This window comes from Dama dama, chromosome 23, assembly GCF_033118175.1.
Source record: "Dama dama isolate Ldn47 chromosome 23, ASM3311817v1, whole genome shotgun sequence".
Taxonomy (NCBI): Eukaryota; Metazoa; Chordata; class Mammalia; order Artiodactyla; family Cervidae; genus Dama; species Dama dama.
This window is the reverse complement of record NC_083703.1, coordinates 23,461,503-23,477,145: the sequence shown is the minus strand read 5'-3', so window position 1 is coordinate 23,477,145 and position 15,643 is coordinate 23,461,503. Positions and strand designations below refer to the sequence as shown.

Below are 15,643 nucleotides of genomic sequence, written 5' to 3'. Positions count from 1 at the left end.
CCATGGGGTTGCAAAGAGTCAGACACGACTGAGTGACTTTCACATTCACGTTCAAATTTTATTGTTATCTTAGAAAATGTCCTGTTTTAATATTTGAAAAACAGAGTGTGTTGGTTGCAAACTTGAGTTGGCGTCACTGAAAATGTCCTATTTTTGTCTCATAGCTTGAGTGAGTGAAGTGAAAGTCTCTCAGTCGTGTTTGACTCTTTGCGACCCCATGGGCTATAGCCTGCCAGGCTCCTCTGTCCATGGAGATTCTCCAGGCAAGAATACTGGAGTGGATTGCCATTTCCTTCTCCAGGGGATCTTCCCAACCCAGGGATCAAACCTGGGTCTCCTGCCTCAGAGGCAGATTTTTTACTGTCTGAGCCACCAAGGATATATTGATAAAACTATTTACCTTCAAAATTTCAAAGCCATACTTTTGCTCATAAAACTTGTGATATTATAACTTTGTAGGCATACTTCCCCTGTCCCCCCGAGGATTTCTGCAGATTTTCTTTGTTTTTAGAATTCTGAAATCTCACTGGGGCATGTTAGAGTTTTCTTTTGCTAAGTGCTGCTAGGCACCTGGTTTTCCTTTAGAGCCGAAGATCATTTCAAAATTCTCCAGTTGCCCCTTTGTAGTCAACTCAGACCCTTCATCCCCGGCCAATGTGAGTCACTAATTTCAATGAGTATATTTTTATTCGTTGATTTTCTAGTAGCTCTTTGGTGTTTTTGGTTTCTCTTTTTTCCTTAATAATTTGTTCTTTGTTGATACAACTTGATTATGTTGTAATATTCGGTGTACTATGATATTATAGCCTCTTGAATGATTTTCAGAGTTCTCATGCGTAAATTGTATTTCCTTCAGGGCTTGCTGGGTTCTCTTCTGTTCACACACAGCCTGTCCTCCTCATATTTACATCTTTGTTCTTTTCTGTCTTACTGTTGGCTTGTCTTACCCAGTTGTGGTTTGAAGGCTGTCTCTGTTTTTATGATTGAGGAGGAGGCTGAAGGGTGTTGTTGTCATTGTTCATCACTCAGTCGTGTCCGACTCTTTGCCACCCCTTGGACTGCAGCACGCCAGGCCTCCCTGTCCTTCACCATCTCCTGGAGCTTGCTCAAACTCATGTCCATTGAGTAGGTGATGCCATCCAACCAGCTCGTCCTCTGTTGTCCTCTTCTCAGTCTTTCCCAGCATCAGGGTATTTACCAATGAGTCAGCTCTTCACATCAGGTGGCCAAAGTATTGGAGCTTCAGCCTCAGCATCAGTCCCTCCAGTGAATATTCAGGATTGATTTCGGTATGGTGTAGGTATATCTCCACTGTAGTTGGGATTGTTGCTTCCCTAACCAGGTCTTACCTGGTTAGAGCGTGAATGCTGACAGTGGCCTTCTCCAGGTGCTGTGAGTTGCCGGTGGAGTCAACAGGCCAGCATCCTTAAGGTGACCAGATAGGACGAGCTAAGATGGAGAACCCCTCAGTTCTTGGAATAAACATACAAGGCAAAAACAAACAAGCAAAGGCAAGGAGGGCTGGATTCAGTGCTTTAGAATATTTAACTCACCAACCCAGGGTCCACATCAAGGCCTGTTCTCCTTGTCTCAGACCTCAAGACAGGATTTGTCCACAAGCTGACCACTCACTTTATTTAGAGATAGGCCCAGTGTCTACTGGGTGATTACCTCTCCTTCCAGGGTGATTACCTCTCCTGCTCTGAATGGGAAGTAAATGGAGAAGGGAAAGAAATAGCCTGAGGAGTCAGATGGTTCTTCTAATTCCCTGTTGATCCTGGTGAAAGTTCCAGAGCCCCCTTATATGTGGTCGACAGTTCTGACTCTGTTCTGTTGACCATCAACTTAGGTGTCTTTAATCTTTCTTCTCTACATTCTGTGTTTTTAAACAACTAGCATTCTCTCTCTCTGTATGTATGGATATTTATTATACTTGTGTTTAGGTACATTTAAAAAATATTTCTATTGGACTTTGTGTGGTAAGTGCTTGGCTTTCCACTTGAGTCAAATATATGGATGGTAATAACTATATTTCTTTAAAAATACAGCACTTCATCCAGACCTTTCACAAACTCTCTCTTTTTTCCCCTGTACCATTAACCTGTGATGGAAAAGGGTTAAAGCTGCACATCTTTCTCTTCATCCATGGCACTGAACACAGTGGCAATGTAATGACCTATTGTGTTTTCGTTTAATTATATAATCAATAGCCACAAAAAAGTATGTTTAAAGAAGAGTTGATCTGTTTTGTGGTTAGACTTCCCTTCAGGAATAGTGGTGTGAATTAGTGATGTTTGCCATGAGCCTGGGGGGTAACATGCAGGTGAAGTCTATACCAATATGCCAGTGGTGGCTCTTTTTCATCTTCTTAGTTTCCCACAATTTATTTGATTTTTTTGGCCATAATTTTTCTGTGACTGCAAAGTTTTTATCAAAAAATTCACAACTGGATATAATATCACATTTTTAGGTTTGCATAGATATTTCCAAAATATAGAATTATTTTATGCTTCCCCCACCATCTTTAGGCTTTAAATAATTATTTTTATGGATACAGAGCACTTATCATAGGAATTATATTTATTATTAGTTTTATCAAAGGAAGATAATGTGATCTTGTGTTTTTAATGTTCTGTTTTTCTATGAACTTCGTTTCAAATATTAATGTTTTTTATTTTATTGATTTTTAATTGGCAGATAATTGCTTTACAGTGTGTTTCTGCTGTACAACGTGACTCAGATATATGTATGTTTACATATATCCCCTCTCTCTTGAGCCTTCCTGCCGCCCCCACACTCCATCTTGTCCCTCTAGGTCGTCACAGGGCACTGATCTGAGCTCCCTGTGTTATCCAGCAGCTTCCCACTGGCTATCTATTTTACACATGGCTGTGTATATATGTCAGTCCTAATCTCCCAATTCGTCCCACCCTCTCCTTCCCACACTGGTGTTTTTAATATCTTTCAGACTGTGGTAATGCCTCAGATACTTGAGTCCCAGTTCTGCATGTGTTCCTCCTGGCTCTGGTCACCACTGCCTTTTAGTGGTCCTGAGCGCAAATCACAGAGCTGCCCAGCTGCACGTGCGCCCCTGTTTGTACATTCCCACCGTCAGTATTGGCAACAGCATAGGCACAGACTCTTCTCCACCAGCTGTATTTTTCTCAACAGCATCTAGGGGTGTGTGTGTGTGTGTGTGTGTGTGTGTATTAATTTCTCACCTTTTACACAGTAATTCAAAATCTAGGTGACATGTTCCAATAGCTGATAAGCATTTCACAGTGTGGTCGGTTTACCGTGTAATCCCTTTGATCCTGCCTTCTTTTGTAAACACATGATGGAGGTTACAATGGAGTCCCGCCGAGGAAATAAATCAGAGGGTGGCAGGTTTTTGACCCTTCCAGCCAGAAAGAGAATTTGGTAAATCGTTAGGTTATTGACTGCCCTTTGGAGAGCCAGGGGTTTGCTTTCTGTACCTCCTTTCAGCTGGGCTTGTATGTCATGTACGGGAGGTCTGTATTATCATAATCCATTTTTCGCTTTTATGTGATCTACCAGCGGCTCTCGTAAGCCTCCCTTCTGAAGAGCATTTCGCATTTACTTGCTGTAATTCACCATCTTTTTTTAAAATCATAAATTTGATGTTTTGCAACCAGTGGCATTATTTGTGAGTTGTTTATGGAGGTGCTGCAGGGAAGAAGATTAGTGGTAGAATTAAGAATGAGATGATGGCTATGGAGAGAAATCCATGAATAGACATCACATCAGTGACATAGCAAGAGAACGAAAGAAGCATTTAAACTTGAATATGTCTTTAGCTCATGTTGAATAGCGTTCATCATACACTAACAAACTTATACTTAAGGGGTGTTATTAGGTAGGAAATGTCCAGATTGACCCCAACATGTAAAAATGATACTATCTTAAAATGCCTCTATCTATAGATGTTAGTTTCCCTTAAACTGGAAAGTATTCCAGCACTTAAACTGGAATATTAGTAAAAATACTGTAAAATTGTTTTTACTCATGTTATCATCTAAGTTTTAAAATATTTGATATGAAAATTTCTTAGCATATTATTGACCAGAGATGTATTATGGCCACAGGTGTTTGCTTATACAAAAATTCCCAGGTCAGTAATGTGTTAATTTTCCACATCTGAAAAGATAATCAAAATAGGATTGTTTTTGCAAATTATTAATAATTATGGAATTTCCAAGAACTTTTATTCAAAGGAAAAAGACTTCCAGGTTTACGCCTTCTTTTACATAATGTGTGATTTTCCATGATAGCTCTTTAACAAACAAAATCCTTACAATAAAGTGAACGTAAGTTTTAAGATGTCCTTTTGGAGAAAGAAATAAAAATGGACACTAGGCATGTGAGACCCTACATGCTTCACCCTTGAAGAACCAAACGCAGGAGACTTACCTGGTGGTCCCGTGGTTAAGACTCCATGCCTCTACTGCAGAGAGTACTAGTTCGATCCCTGGTCAGGGACCTAAGGTCCTGCATTATGTGCGGAGTGGCCAAAAAAAGAAAAGAAAAGAAATCCAGTGAGTGGCTTTGGATGTTCAGGCTTCTGAGATTGGGGCTCTAGGTGGGAAAGAAAATGGTGGGAGAAACTCCCTGATGTGTCTGGCAAAGCATGCTCAGGTAGCAAAAGCACTTACACAGGAAGGCCCTTGGCAATTTGGAGCTGGCTCCAGTTCAGATTTTTTAGGCAATGGAGGAGATCTCTAAACAAATCTGTTAGCATTTTCGTTTGGGGGGAACACAGCACAGTGTAGCTGTAAATGCACCAGCTCCTATCTTTGTCCACGTAGCTCCATCTCACCCTTCCTGAGGCCCCATCCCTTCATGAGTGGGTCTGGTTTGATCCAGTCTTCAAAGCTGTGCCTGCCTCAAGTGTCCTCAAGCTGCATTTGTCTCTGTTGCTCCTTTGCTCCTGGAAACCTTTCTGTGCAGAGCACGTGGTTCCTGGGCCCCCTGCTCCATGCATTTTCTTCCTGGAGGTCATTTCGGTGTTAGCAGTAGTTTCTCTTGTTTAGTGTGTGATGGCAGATCCCAGGCTAGGTTACATCTTTCTCTCTTTCTTTCTTCCTCTTTCCTCTCATCCTGCCTCTGTCCTCACCCCAGTTTCATGCTATTTCCTTTCCTCACTACATCTGGACTCCAAAGCAGGCATCCTCAGGGAAGCTGTATCCAGTAGGGCAGGATCCACGTATGAAGAATTGATGTTACAGCTGAGACAGTTTTTTCCTTGCTTTTTATGATTCTGCTGTCACTCCTTATGGGACACATTGGCCTCCTACTTTTTCCTGCATTAGAGGCAGACTGGTGGTCCTAGGTTCACACTGGTGAGTCCTGCCAGTGGTTCATGGCTGGGCCAGCTCTGAGACCTCTTTTGATTCTTGGGTGCCCATGATGTACTTACTGGTGTTAGAGAGGTTGAATACCAGCCCTGTGTGAAGACTTTAATAGTGTTATTGTCACATATTTCATATTTCACATATTTGATATAGTTACTCATTTTGTGTCTGCCTGCTTGACCTAGCAATGAATGGGAGAGGGGTATAGAAATCTCTCACTATATTGGTGAATACGCCAGTTTTTCCTGTCATCAATTTTGCATCTGCACACAATCTCTCTCTCTCTCTCCCTTTCTCTCTTTCCATATAGATGTACACATAAACACACACACATATTTTAAAAACTTTACATTTAAGACAATGCTTTTTTGGTGAATTGCGTCTTTATCACTATGTAGTGTCTTCTGTTCTTAATAATGCCTTTATTTTTAAAGTATATTTTGTCTCATTTTGAGATTGCTATTTTATAGTGGAGTTTAAAAATATGACTGTATATTGATTGTTTTGCCAGCAGATGTAACCCATTTACAGTTTTGTGATTATTGAATTGTTTCTCCCAACTGTTAAATTTCTATGCTGCTTTTTATTCTCTTTTGCTTTTATTTGCTATATTTGCTTTTATTCTCTTTATGCTTTTTATTTTCTATGCTGCTGTTTATTCTATGCTGCTTTTTTCCTTTTTGTTCTCTTTCCGGTTTTAATTTTATTGTTAGAGTTTTGGCACTTTTAAAAAATTTGATTTTTCTCTTTTATAGGATTTGAATTTATGTGCTATAAATCTTTGTGGTTACCCTTAGGGTTTTATCACATTTATTTATGCACAGTTTAAAATTCAATAATGTCTTAACCTTTCTCCGGAAGAACAGAGGACCTCCGAATGCTTTATTCTCATACTACCCTCTTGTCTTTTTGTCAGGTATTTTTGCTTTGTCTTGTTTCATACTGTGTTTGTGTATGTGGGTGTATGTGTTCATATGCATGTGTATGGTGCATTGCATTTAGCATTTTATTTGCTCACCATTCTGTTTTTGCATTTTAGCTTATCCTTTTGGAATTATTTTCTTTCTTGCTGAAGCATATCCTTTGTAAGTAGCTTCATAGAGAACCCTGGTGGTGGGCCTATTTATTTTTAAATGTTTTATTTTTCATTCTTTAAAGATAATTTTGAGTGATGTGGAACAGTTATTATTGCTACAAAATGGAGTTGTTCATAGTTGGAAGAAATACTTAAAATTATGTACAAACCTTCTGTCATCTCTCCACTATCCAGTACAGTTCAGATCTTGACCTTTGGGTAAAATTACCTTCTTGGTTAAAATCAGAGCATAAAAAAATGGTCCAGAGAAAAGTCATCAGGCCCTCACCTAACTCAGAAAGGTCGAAATGAAGAGCCAATTTAATAATGTGAGGTCAGACCTTCTGCCTTTTAAATGTTGTTAAGAAGGTTTTCCTGGTGGCTTAGTGGTAAAGAATCTGCTTACCAACGCAGGAGACAGGGGTCCAATCCCTGATCCTGGGAGATCCCGTTTGCTGTGGGGCACCTAAGCCTGTACACCACAACTATTGAGCCTGTGCTCTAGAGCCTGGGAGCTGAAACTCACGAGCCCAAGTGCTGCACGACTGCTGAAGCCCGCGTGCCCTCGAGTCTATCCTCCGCAATGAGAGAAGCCACTGCAGCGAGAAGCCCGTGCATTGCAACTAGAGAGCAGCTCCTGCTTGCCACAACTAGAGAAAAGCCTGTGCAGCAGTGAAGAGCCAGCACAGCCAAAAATAAATAAATATATAAACATTAAAAATAAATGTTCTTAGAGATGAAGTTGCATTTTCTTAAAGCAGATAATGTATTAAAAATGTGAATACCCTTCCTCTTTCAGGAGTATTGTTAAACAGAAGAGGGCCTGAGGTCCCCAAGACCACTCCTAGGTTTGATGATTATCTAGGGGGTCTCGCAGGCTTCATGACTGTAATTTATTATAATGAAAAGATACAGAAGCAGCAAAGGGAAAAGCCGCATGGGGCAGAGTCCTGAGGAACCTGAGCACAGGCTTCTAGAGTCTCCTCCCAGAAAGTCAACACGGGGTGCTCTGAGTCCCCCCTCTGTGTCAAATGTTGCCAACCAGCTGAAGCTCGTTAGAGACTTCACTCCCAGAGTTTTCACCTGGGGGCTGTTTACATAGGCGCTTCTGTCTGGCATGTACCCAAACTCCAGACTCCCAGAAGGAAAGCGGGGATTCTGCTTCACCGCATTGTCTGTGCAAACAGCTTAGGCACAGCACTCCACTCTTATCAGCTGGTGGTGGCGGGAACACCCCCCGCCCCCACCCTATGGAATCCAAGTTCTTAGACTTGGGGGTCGACCTTGAAAGCTGGCCTTTCATAAATAGCACTGGGGCCTGCAGTATTTACTCTTCTGCTCAGGGGCCTTCATGAAATAATGATATAATAACAAATACTTTTGACACCTGAGCTCTGTTCTTAGATTTTCTAGTTTGAGTAGAGCTGACAGTGTTCAGGGAAACAAAAAACTGGAGAGGGTGGGTAGGCTTGAGTGTTCGTGAGGAGGAGGGACTGACCCAGGTTGCAGACAGGTTTAGGGGGAGATGGGAGATGGCAGGCCATTTGACTTTGCCAGGCAGATGAAAATGGAAAAAAAAAAAAAAAAATCAGAGATTGGCTGGGAACAGCTAGCAGTCTTATTAGTGGTCTCCTATAATGTTAGAAATTTATATTTATTATGTAGAGTTTCCCAGCCTCGACACTGCTGACATTTTGGAGTGGGGGGGCTATCCTGTGCATTGTAGGATGTTTAGCAGCCTCCCTGGCCTCTGCTTGCTAGATGCCTGTAAACATGTGCCTCCTCACCATCTCCTCAGTTGTGGCACCAAAAATGTCTCCAGACATTGCCTGTTGCCCTCTGTCCTCCAGGGACAGTGATTGAGAACCATTACTACAGAATTTACGGTAAATAAATTCATGATGATCTTAGCTTTATATGTCTAAGTGGTTTACTCATAACTCATATTTATAGAAGGTTTCCATTTCATGCATTTCTAGCAAGAAGCTCGTCAGAGAGCTCGGGGTGTTTTATCGTTGTTACATAGATGATGGCACGGAAGGCGGTGAGACCCAGAGGTTAAGTCGCTTTGCAGTAAAGCAAAGAGAAAGTGATAGTAGAAGTAATAGTAATGATAATATTTTTTGTTATCAACTGAGTGCCTACTCTGAGCCAGACACTGAAATGCTCTACAGGTGTTCATTTTGCAACAAGCCTAGGAAACACTATCATTGTGTTCATTTTACAGATGAGGAGCTTGAGGCCAGAGAGATCAAGAAACCTGCTCAAAGGCACACAATGGGTGAAAAAGCCAGGTCCAAAGCCAGGCTGTTTGGCTCTAGCGCTCTCATGAACCCTGGGCTCTGGATAAAAAGCGAGAGGTCCTGGGTTCTTGATGGTGTTCTGCCTCATTACTATCTCTCTGGAGGCTGTGCTGCTAAGTAGTTTCAGTTGTGTCCGACTCTCTGTGACCCCATGGACTGTGGCCCACCAGGCGCCTCTGTCCATGGGATTTTTCAGGCAAGGATACTGGAGTGAGTTGCCATTTCCTCCTCCAGGGGATCTTCCTGACCCAGGGATTCTCCTGTGTCTCCTGAATGGCAGGTGGATTCTTCACTTGCTGAGCTGTCAGGGAAGCCCCCATGAAGGGTGCCATTTGCTTATTACACTGTTTTCCTTACTCTGCCCAGCTCTGGTCTCATGTTTGCATATAATTTTCCTATATTATCAACTGAATCTCACAGAGATGAAAAAATTCAGAAGTCTTATTTTTGTGACCTAACTTTGCTGTTTCAGTTGTAGTCTTCTGTTATTATCTTGATTCTTTCTCTTTTTATTTTTAATGTAGCATTTCATGGAAGCATGGATTTGTTGCAGCTGTCAGCCTCATCTTGACACACACACTTTGTCCAATTCCTGCGTACTTCAGCTAAGAGGCTTCTATTTATGATACTTAAACATTTTATGATATTCTTCAGATCTTTCCACCAGCTTATAACACATATGAGAAATATGTGTTAGTTCTCATATTTCCATGATTATATTTTATTATCCAGGAAATTTATTAATGTACCAATTCACCCACTCCATCTTTTGTAATTTTTTTCTTTTTACTTCTTTTACTTATTCCCTTTGAACATTCATTTTTCATGCTCCCATGGCTTCTGCCCCATGTTCTGATCCCTAATATGGACAAGGAGAAAAATATCATTCTTCCTCTAAGCCTAGTGAAGAAATTATCTTTCCTGAAGCTTTCTTTTTGAGACAGTTATTTTAGGAAGCCCTTCTACAATCATTTAAATGCAGTGTTTGGGAAGAGCTAGAATTAACTATATCCATCAGTTAGTTTTAAAATGCTTTGCTTCTCTGTTTCTGTGACCCATGAGGGATCGTTCAGCCCTCATTTTTTTTTCTGGGTCTGTTTTTCTTTTGGGAGTGGGGTGTTGGGTGACTGGGAGTTGAGACTATGACTTCAGAGCAGAATATCATCAGATTAGTTTAGATGGACATTGCTATATGAACATGACGTTGAGAAATCCAGGGTTTTTCAGGTGTGTCCAGCTTGGCAACATTAATTAGGCTTCTCTAGATGTTATAATTATTATTTTTAATATAAACAGTATGTGCAGCCCTCTCTGTAATTACATTTATTACGTCTGTGTCTCATGGTTCCAACTCATGAGACTACTCCACTATCTTTTGCTTGTTAGGCATTTTCCCCCAAGACCTTACTCACTTGAATTTTGCTAGCTCTGAAGATAACTTTGGTCCCCAAAGTCTTAGGTTTTAATTTTTTATACTACTCATGACTCCTAGTAGTTTCAGATATGAATTCCATGTTTCTTCAGCATTTTTTATATTTTGGCTATTAATACTAGATTGAATTTTTCTTCTGTGTCAAAAGTTTGGATAGTTTCTTCTTGTAATGCATCTTTAGAGAAAGTTATATTACCCGTAATTATAAAATCATTAAATTTTAGGATTGGGAAGACATTGAAAAAAGTGCAAAGCATTGCAATCTGTTTATAGTCCTCAATATAATTGTACTGTGTATCAGTAAATGTGTTGCTTTGGCTATCAGGTGAGCAGAGTATGTCCTCTTAAAAAAAAATAAAGAAAAGCAGTAGAAGCTTTTTAATTTGTTTTTCTTTTCAAAGGTGTAAAACCTTGTTCCAAATAGAACTTAGTTTGGGTTGCTGATTTCAAACATATTAAAGTGGTATTTTATTTACATTCAGGTATAAGTTCAGATCTATCACTTTTTCCATTATAAAGTCAAAGGGTGAGAATAGATTATTTTCATGAAATGGTTACTTTAAAATTGAGAGATAAGTGTGGCAAGTGATGTTTTGTAAGTATCCAAGTAGACATTTTTGCCTAATATGGACCAGATTCCAAACTGAATCCCAAATCCCAAATTCCAAAAACCAAATCAAATCCCCCCACCACTGCCAGTTCATTTTTCCATATTAGGATGCTGTTCAATAAAAATTCTGTTTAGTTTTTAAATTATGTTTCCTTAAAAATTCTGTTTAATATTTATTTTGTGTTTAATTTAAAACATAATTTTTAATTAAACATAAATGGCAGGTGAAAATTGTCCCCTCCAAATCTTCCCCTAAACTGAGTTGACCTGCAAGTTAGTATAATACAGTCTCAACTGGTTAAACTTTCTGTAACACATTTGAGAGTAGATTTTACTTACAGTTTCAAAAGTCATTAAAATACGTACATACACTTTTTGAATTAAACATTATGGAAGTCCTGAAAATCTCTGTGAAACTTTATTTTGCAGAATGTATTTTGAAAAAGGAAATGTGCTAAGTTATTTTAGCTTTAATGTATAGCTGTACATACATAGTGGCTACATGTTAAAGTCCAGTTTAGTTCAGCTTTCCAAGATGGAGTTGCACATGGTCTGAAACAACCACCCTGAAGTTGTCTGTTGAGCTTCACCTGTCTGGAGCACAGTTCCCCCCCAAGTAATCTATAAAAATAAAGAATCACTATGTTGTACACTTGAAAGTAATATAATATTGTAAGTCAACTATACTTCAATAAATTAAAAAATCCTTGTAGTAGCTCCCAGTGTGTGGCTGACATCAAGTATATGACTTCAGGATAAGGAAGTCTTGCCTTATCATAGCTTCCTCACTTGAATCAGTAACTCTAGTTTTACCAACGTTTCACTAAACTTGACTGCTCTCTACTTCTTAGTCTGGGTTAGAAGAAGGAAACCAGAAAGGCAGAGGACCGTGGAAGGCTGACTTCTGTGTATGAGAAATACTCTCTTGCCAGTCAACAGGCATAAAAGCAATCTCATGGCAGTTAGGCCATCCTGACCTTTGTAAACTTTGAAAGCACTACTGTTTTGTATCATGGTCTGATCATGTCTATTTAGATGACCCTGAGTTATCATGAAAAAATTTAAATTAGGTTTGTATCTGCTCTAAAATGCAAGGAAATTATGGTGAAATAGTGAGGCTTAGAGGACTTTTGGGTAACCACAGGAAGAGATGGAAGGTGGACATTACCAAGAAGAGGGTCCAGGGAGAAGGAAGTGGAGGGATGGGAGCTCTTTGAGGGGTGGCTCTGAGCTCCACAGCTTTTGTGGTGATGGAGTCACAGGAGCCAGAGATGTACCCTCCATGCCAGCCGGGCATAGGGAGCAGAGGCTCTGACTCGTGTCTTAACCACACATGGGAAGAGATGCCCTCACTTCACCACCAGGAGGGTCTGGGTGCTTGGATACATGTCATCGTATATGATGTAATACAGTGAAGCTGTTCTGTAGCCTGCCATGTGCTATGGTCATATGGCTTGACCCTCTCTCTCTTACCCTCCTCCCTCCCTCCTTTCCTCTCTCCTTCCTTCCCTCCTGTCTCTTCTTCTTTCTACAAATATTTGTTGAAATCATACTCATGCTGAGACAGACCCCGACAGATGTGGCGTGTGCTCTGACAAGGGAAAGACAGCCTGTCTTGCTGCTGCAGGACTTTCCTTGTACTGTGAGACAGAGATATGTCAATAGGAGCATACAAATGAATATGAAAAAAATTATAATGGGTTGAAAAGTACATTCCAGGACACATTTGTGAGACCAGGAAGGCTTCTTGGAGGAAGTGCAATCTAAGGCGAGAACTAAGAGATAAAGAGGAGTTAGCCAAGAAGTGGGGGTGTTCCTGGCCAGGGAGAAGCATGTGGGGGTAGAGGTGGGAAAGGGAAGGGTGGGCCCCACGGCCAGAGCATGGTGTGTGAGTGAGAAGTTTGCAGAAGGCTGACTATGGAGGCCTTGGGGGATGGGAGGCTGGACTATTTTCTCTGATCAGTGGGAAGCACTGGGAAGGTTTTATTCACAGGAGTCAGATGATCAGGTTGGCCTTTTGGAAAGTTTGCTTTGGGGAGTTGGATTAGAAGGGCAAGATTGGCAAGCATGGTAGTTACCTAAAAGATAAATGTGGCCTTTAATGAAAAATTCAGTGAAGACAGATGTAAATAGAATCAAGACATTCTTAGGAGATGGAATCAATAGAGTTGACAATGGATTAATTAGATGTGTGAAGAGTCAAGGTTACTCCCAGGTTTCTGGTGTGGTCAACTGGACACTAATGGGTGAAAGAGAGAATGCAGGGGAAAGAATTCATTTTGGGACTGTAGTGGGGAGATGGACTGTTGGATATCAGACTGAGTTTGTGGTAAGCATGGGGTGTACACAAGTGGAAATGCCAGTGGATCTGAAACATAGGAGAGAAAGCTGGGCTAGAGATGTAGATTTGGGAGTGATTGGCATGATATTGGGGGTACCCAAGGCTGTGAGAACAAATGAGATCACCCTGGAGATCACTAAGAGAAGAAAAGCCTGTTAGAACCATGAAGGAGGATGAGCAGAGAGGAGTCCCAGGAGACAGAGGAGGAACAGCTAGAAGGGGAGAAGCCAGGCAAGGAGTGTGGGGGGACAGAGACACCAATGGAAGAGGACAGTTCAAGACAGAGGAGAGGCTAAGCAAGAGGAAGACCAAGAGATGTCTGTGGGAGCCTCTGTGCAACCGGAAGCCATTGTTACCTTAACTAGAGGAGTGTCTGAAGACAGGTGCTGCGATGCATAGTGCTGACGAGAGAGTTGGAAGAGATGAGCAGAGACAGTGAGTTTAGGCCTCTTTGTCGGGAAGTTTGGCAGAAGGGAGAGAATGGACTCTGGAACCTCATGCTAGAGTAGTGTGGGTGGAGGGAAGATGGAGGCAGGAAAGCCTTGTGCGTGCTTGGGTGCTGACGGGAAGAAGCTCATAGAGAAGCCTAGGGTGAAATTCTGGGAGACAGTGGGGATAAGTGGGTCACAGAGAGTCCAGAGAACAGAGGAGGGCTTGGGATCAGAATAGTGATAGACAGGACCTTACCTAAGAGGAGAGACACCTCTGCTGTTGTGACAGAAGGGCAGAATAAAATGGGGTTAAAACATTGTTTGCTGTCATAATATTTTAATTATGTTCTTTAAAAAAATGTCTCCACAGACACTACCCAAAGCAGTCCTTCACCACGGTGGCAGATACACCTGAAAACCTTCGTCTGAAGCAGCAAAGTGAATTGCAGAGTCAGGTAATTTCTGGAAGGCCTGTTTTTGCTACATTGATTCTTAATATTATTCGCAAGACCACTGTTCAGTTGTTGGACTCTTCACACCGGGTCACCAGCCAGTGTGCAGACTGAAAGCGAGCCCGGGTGGGCATTCCAGGAGCAAGTGCCCAATGTCTGTTTTATTCCTGGTCTTGGATCACCCTGATATTCTTGGTTCTGTTATCCACATGGGACTTGGGCAAGTAAATGAGTTCTGGTCAGAGGAAGTGTTTTCCAACAATATTGATTTATTTGGTCCTAAATATTTAAAAACATTTTATAAATAGCTTTTCCACACTGCATATGTAGGGGAAAAAGAGGTGTTAACTTGACCCAGTTGCAGAGAGTGTGGGGCTAACACCCTGTCTGTGTGTCTCACACCAGCCACTAGCTGTGTTTTCATCCTGTCACTTTATTCATATTTCTTTCATATGTCACGCTGACAGCATGAACAAAGATTAGAACACCACGATTGGCTCCCAGTCAACCATTTTGGATGGAAACATGCCTTCAATATGGAGAAACACATCGGTTAAGACTGGGGATTCAAATGACAATGTTTTCTTCAGGGACACACAATCTCTTCTTGAGAAACCTAGGGCACTTTCACTCAGAGACATTTTCTTGCCTGCCGTGGTGTAGGACGATGCTCAGTGGCTAACGTGAGAGCCCACTGGTCAGCATCGAGGTAAAATAACAAGGAGGAGCAGGGAGGGAAGGCTGAGTCGAGGTCCCCCTTCCACTGTTGATTGGTTGTGACCTTGCGCCAGCCACTCTGAGTCTTTGTGCTTGTGGAAAGTGAGACAGTCTATCTGATCTTGCCTACCTGTCTTGAGGGTAGCTGCAGGTGTCAAATAAGCAGTTAGGCATGAAAGTATTTTGAAAAGCTAACAAAAGATGATATGACTGTGGAGGCTGATGAGTATTACCACGACCCCTGAGAATCCTCGATGTGAAAAGGGAGAAGAGCAGAATTTGTGAAGGAGGCAAGGGGTCTAGCTAACACTCTTTGAAAATGTCAGTTGTAGCTGTTTGTAACGAGAGTAGTCAGCTCTCAGTTGCAGTGAACCTAATCTACGTTCATGCGGGTTTATCTGATCACAGGGGAGATCATAGTTCCCTCCACCCTCTTTTTGGGGGGACTTGAGGCCACTTCTCAGTCCAGTTAATTAGCGGGAAAAAACTCAGAGTACAGTTTACTGTTGGTTAACAATGCCATGAAGACTTGGTTGGCAGTTAGTTTTTGGTTTATGTAAAATGCTAATTTTCTGTGTGCTGAGCCATTAGTTCAAAAAATTGAGTGCCGGCCAAAGAGAGGCACTGTTGCAAAGCCGGCAAGAACACCCCTTGCTCATTCACACCACAGAGGGTGCCAGGACTTGGCTCCCGTCTGTGCAGATCCAATATGCCTTTCTTCTCCTCAAGTTAGGATTAATTAGATGATTCTGGAGAAGTACTACGAGCACACTGGAAAACAGAACTAAATCAAGAAATCAAATATTTGTTTCCTGCCTATTACATGTCCTTGTTATGTGCAAAAGAATTTATAATTAGTTAATCCCCCCTTCCCAGAGCTCATGGAATGTCTGAGGAAATAGGGCTAACA

General features: G+C 41.4%; 1 protein-coding gene across 1 annotated transcript in view; it reads left to right on the top strand.

The window, feature by feature from the left end:
- The window catches only part of NEBL (nebulette), a 365,265-nt gene that overhangs the window by 119,379 nt on the left and 230,243 nt on the right, over nucleotides 1-15,643 (top strand). The window contains exon 3 of the mRNA XM_061126175.1: nucleotides 13,935-14,019. Within this exon, the coding sequence (XP_060982158.1) occupies nucleotides 13,935-14,019 (85 nt within the window). The remainder of the gene's footprint in view (nucleotides 1-13,934; nucleotides 14,020-15,643) is intronic.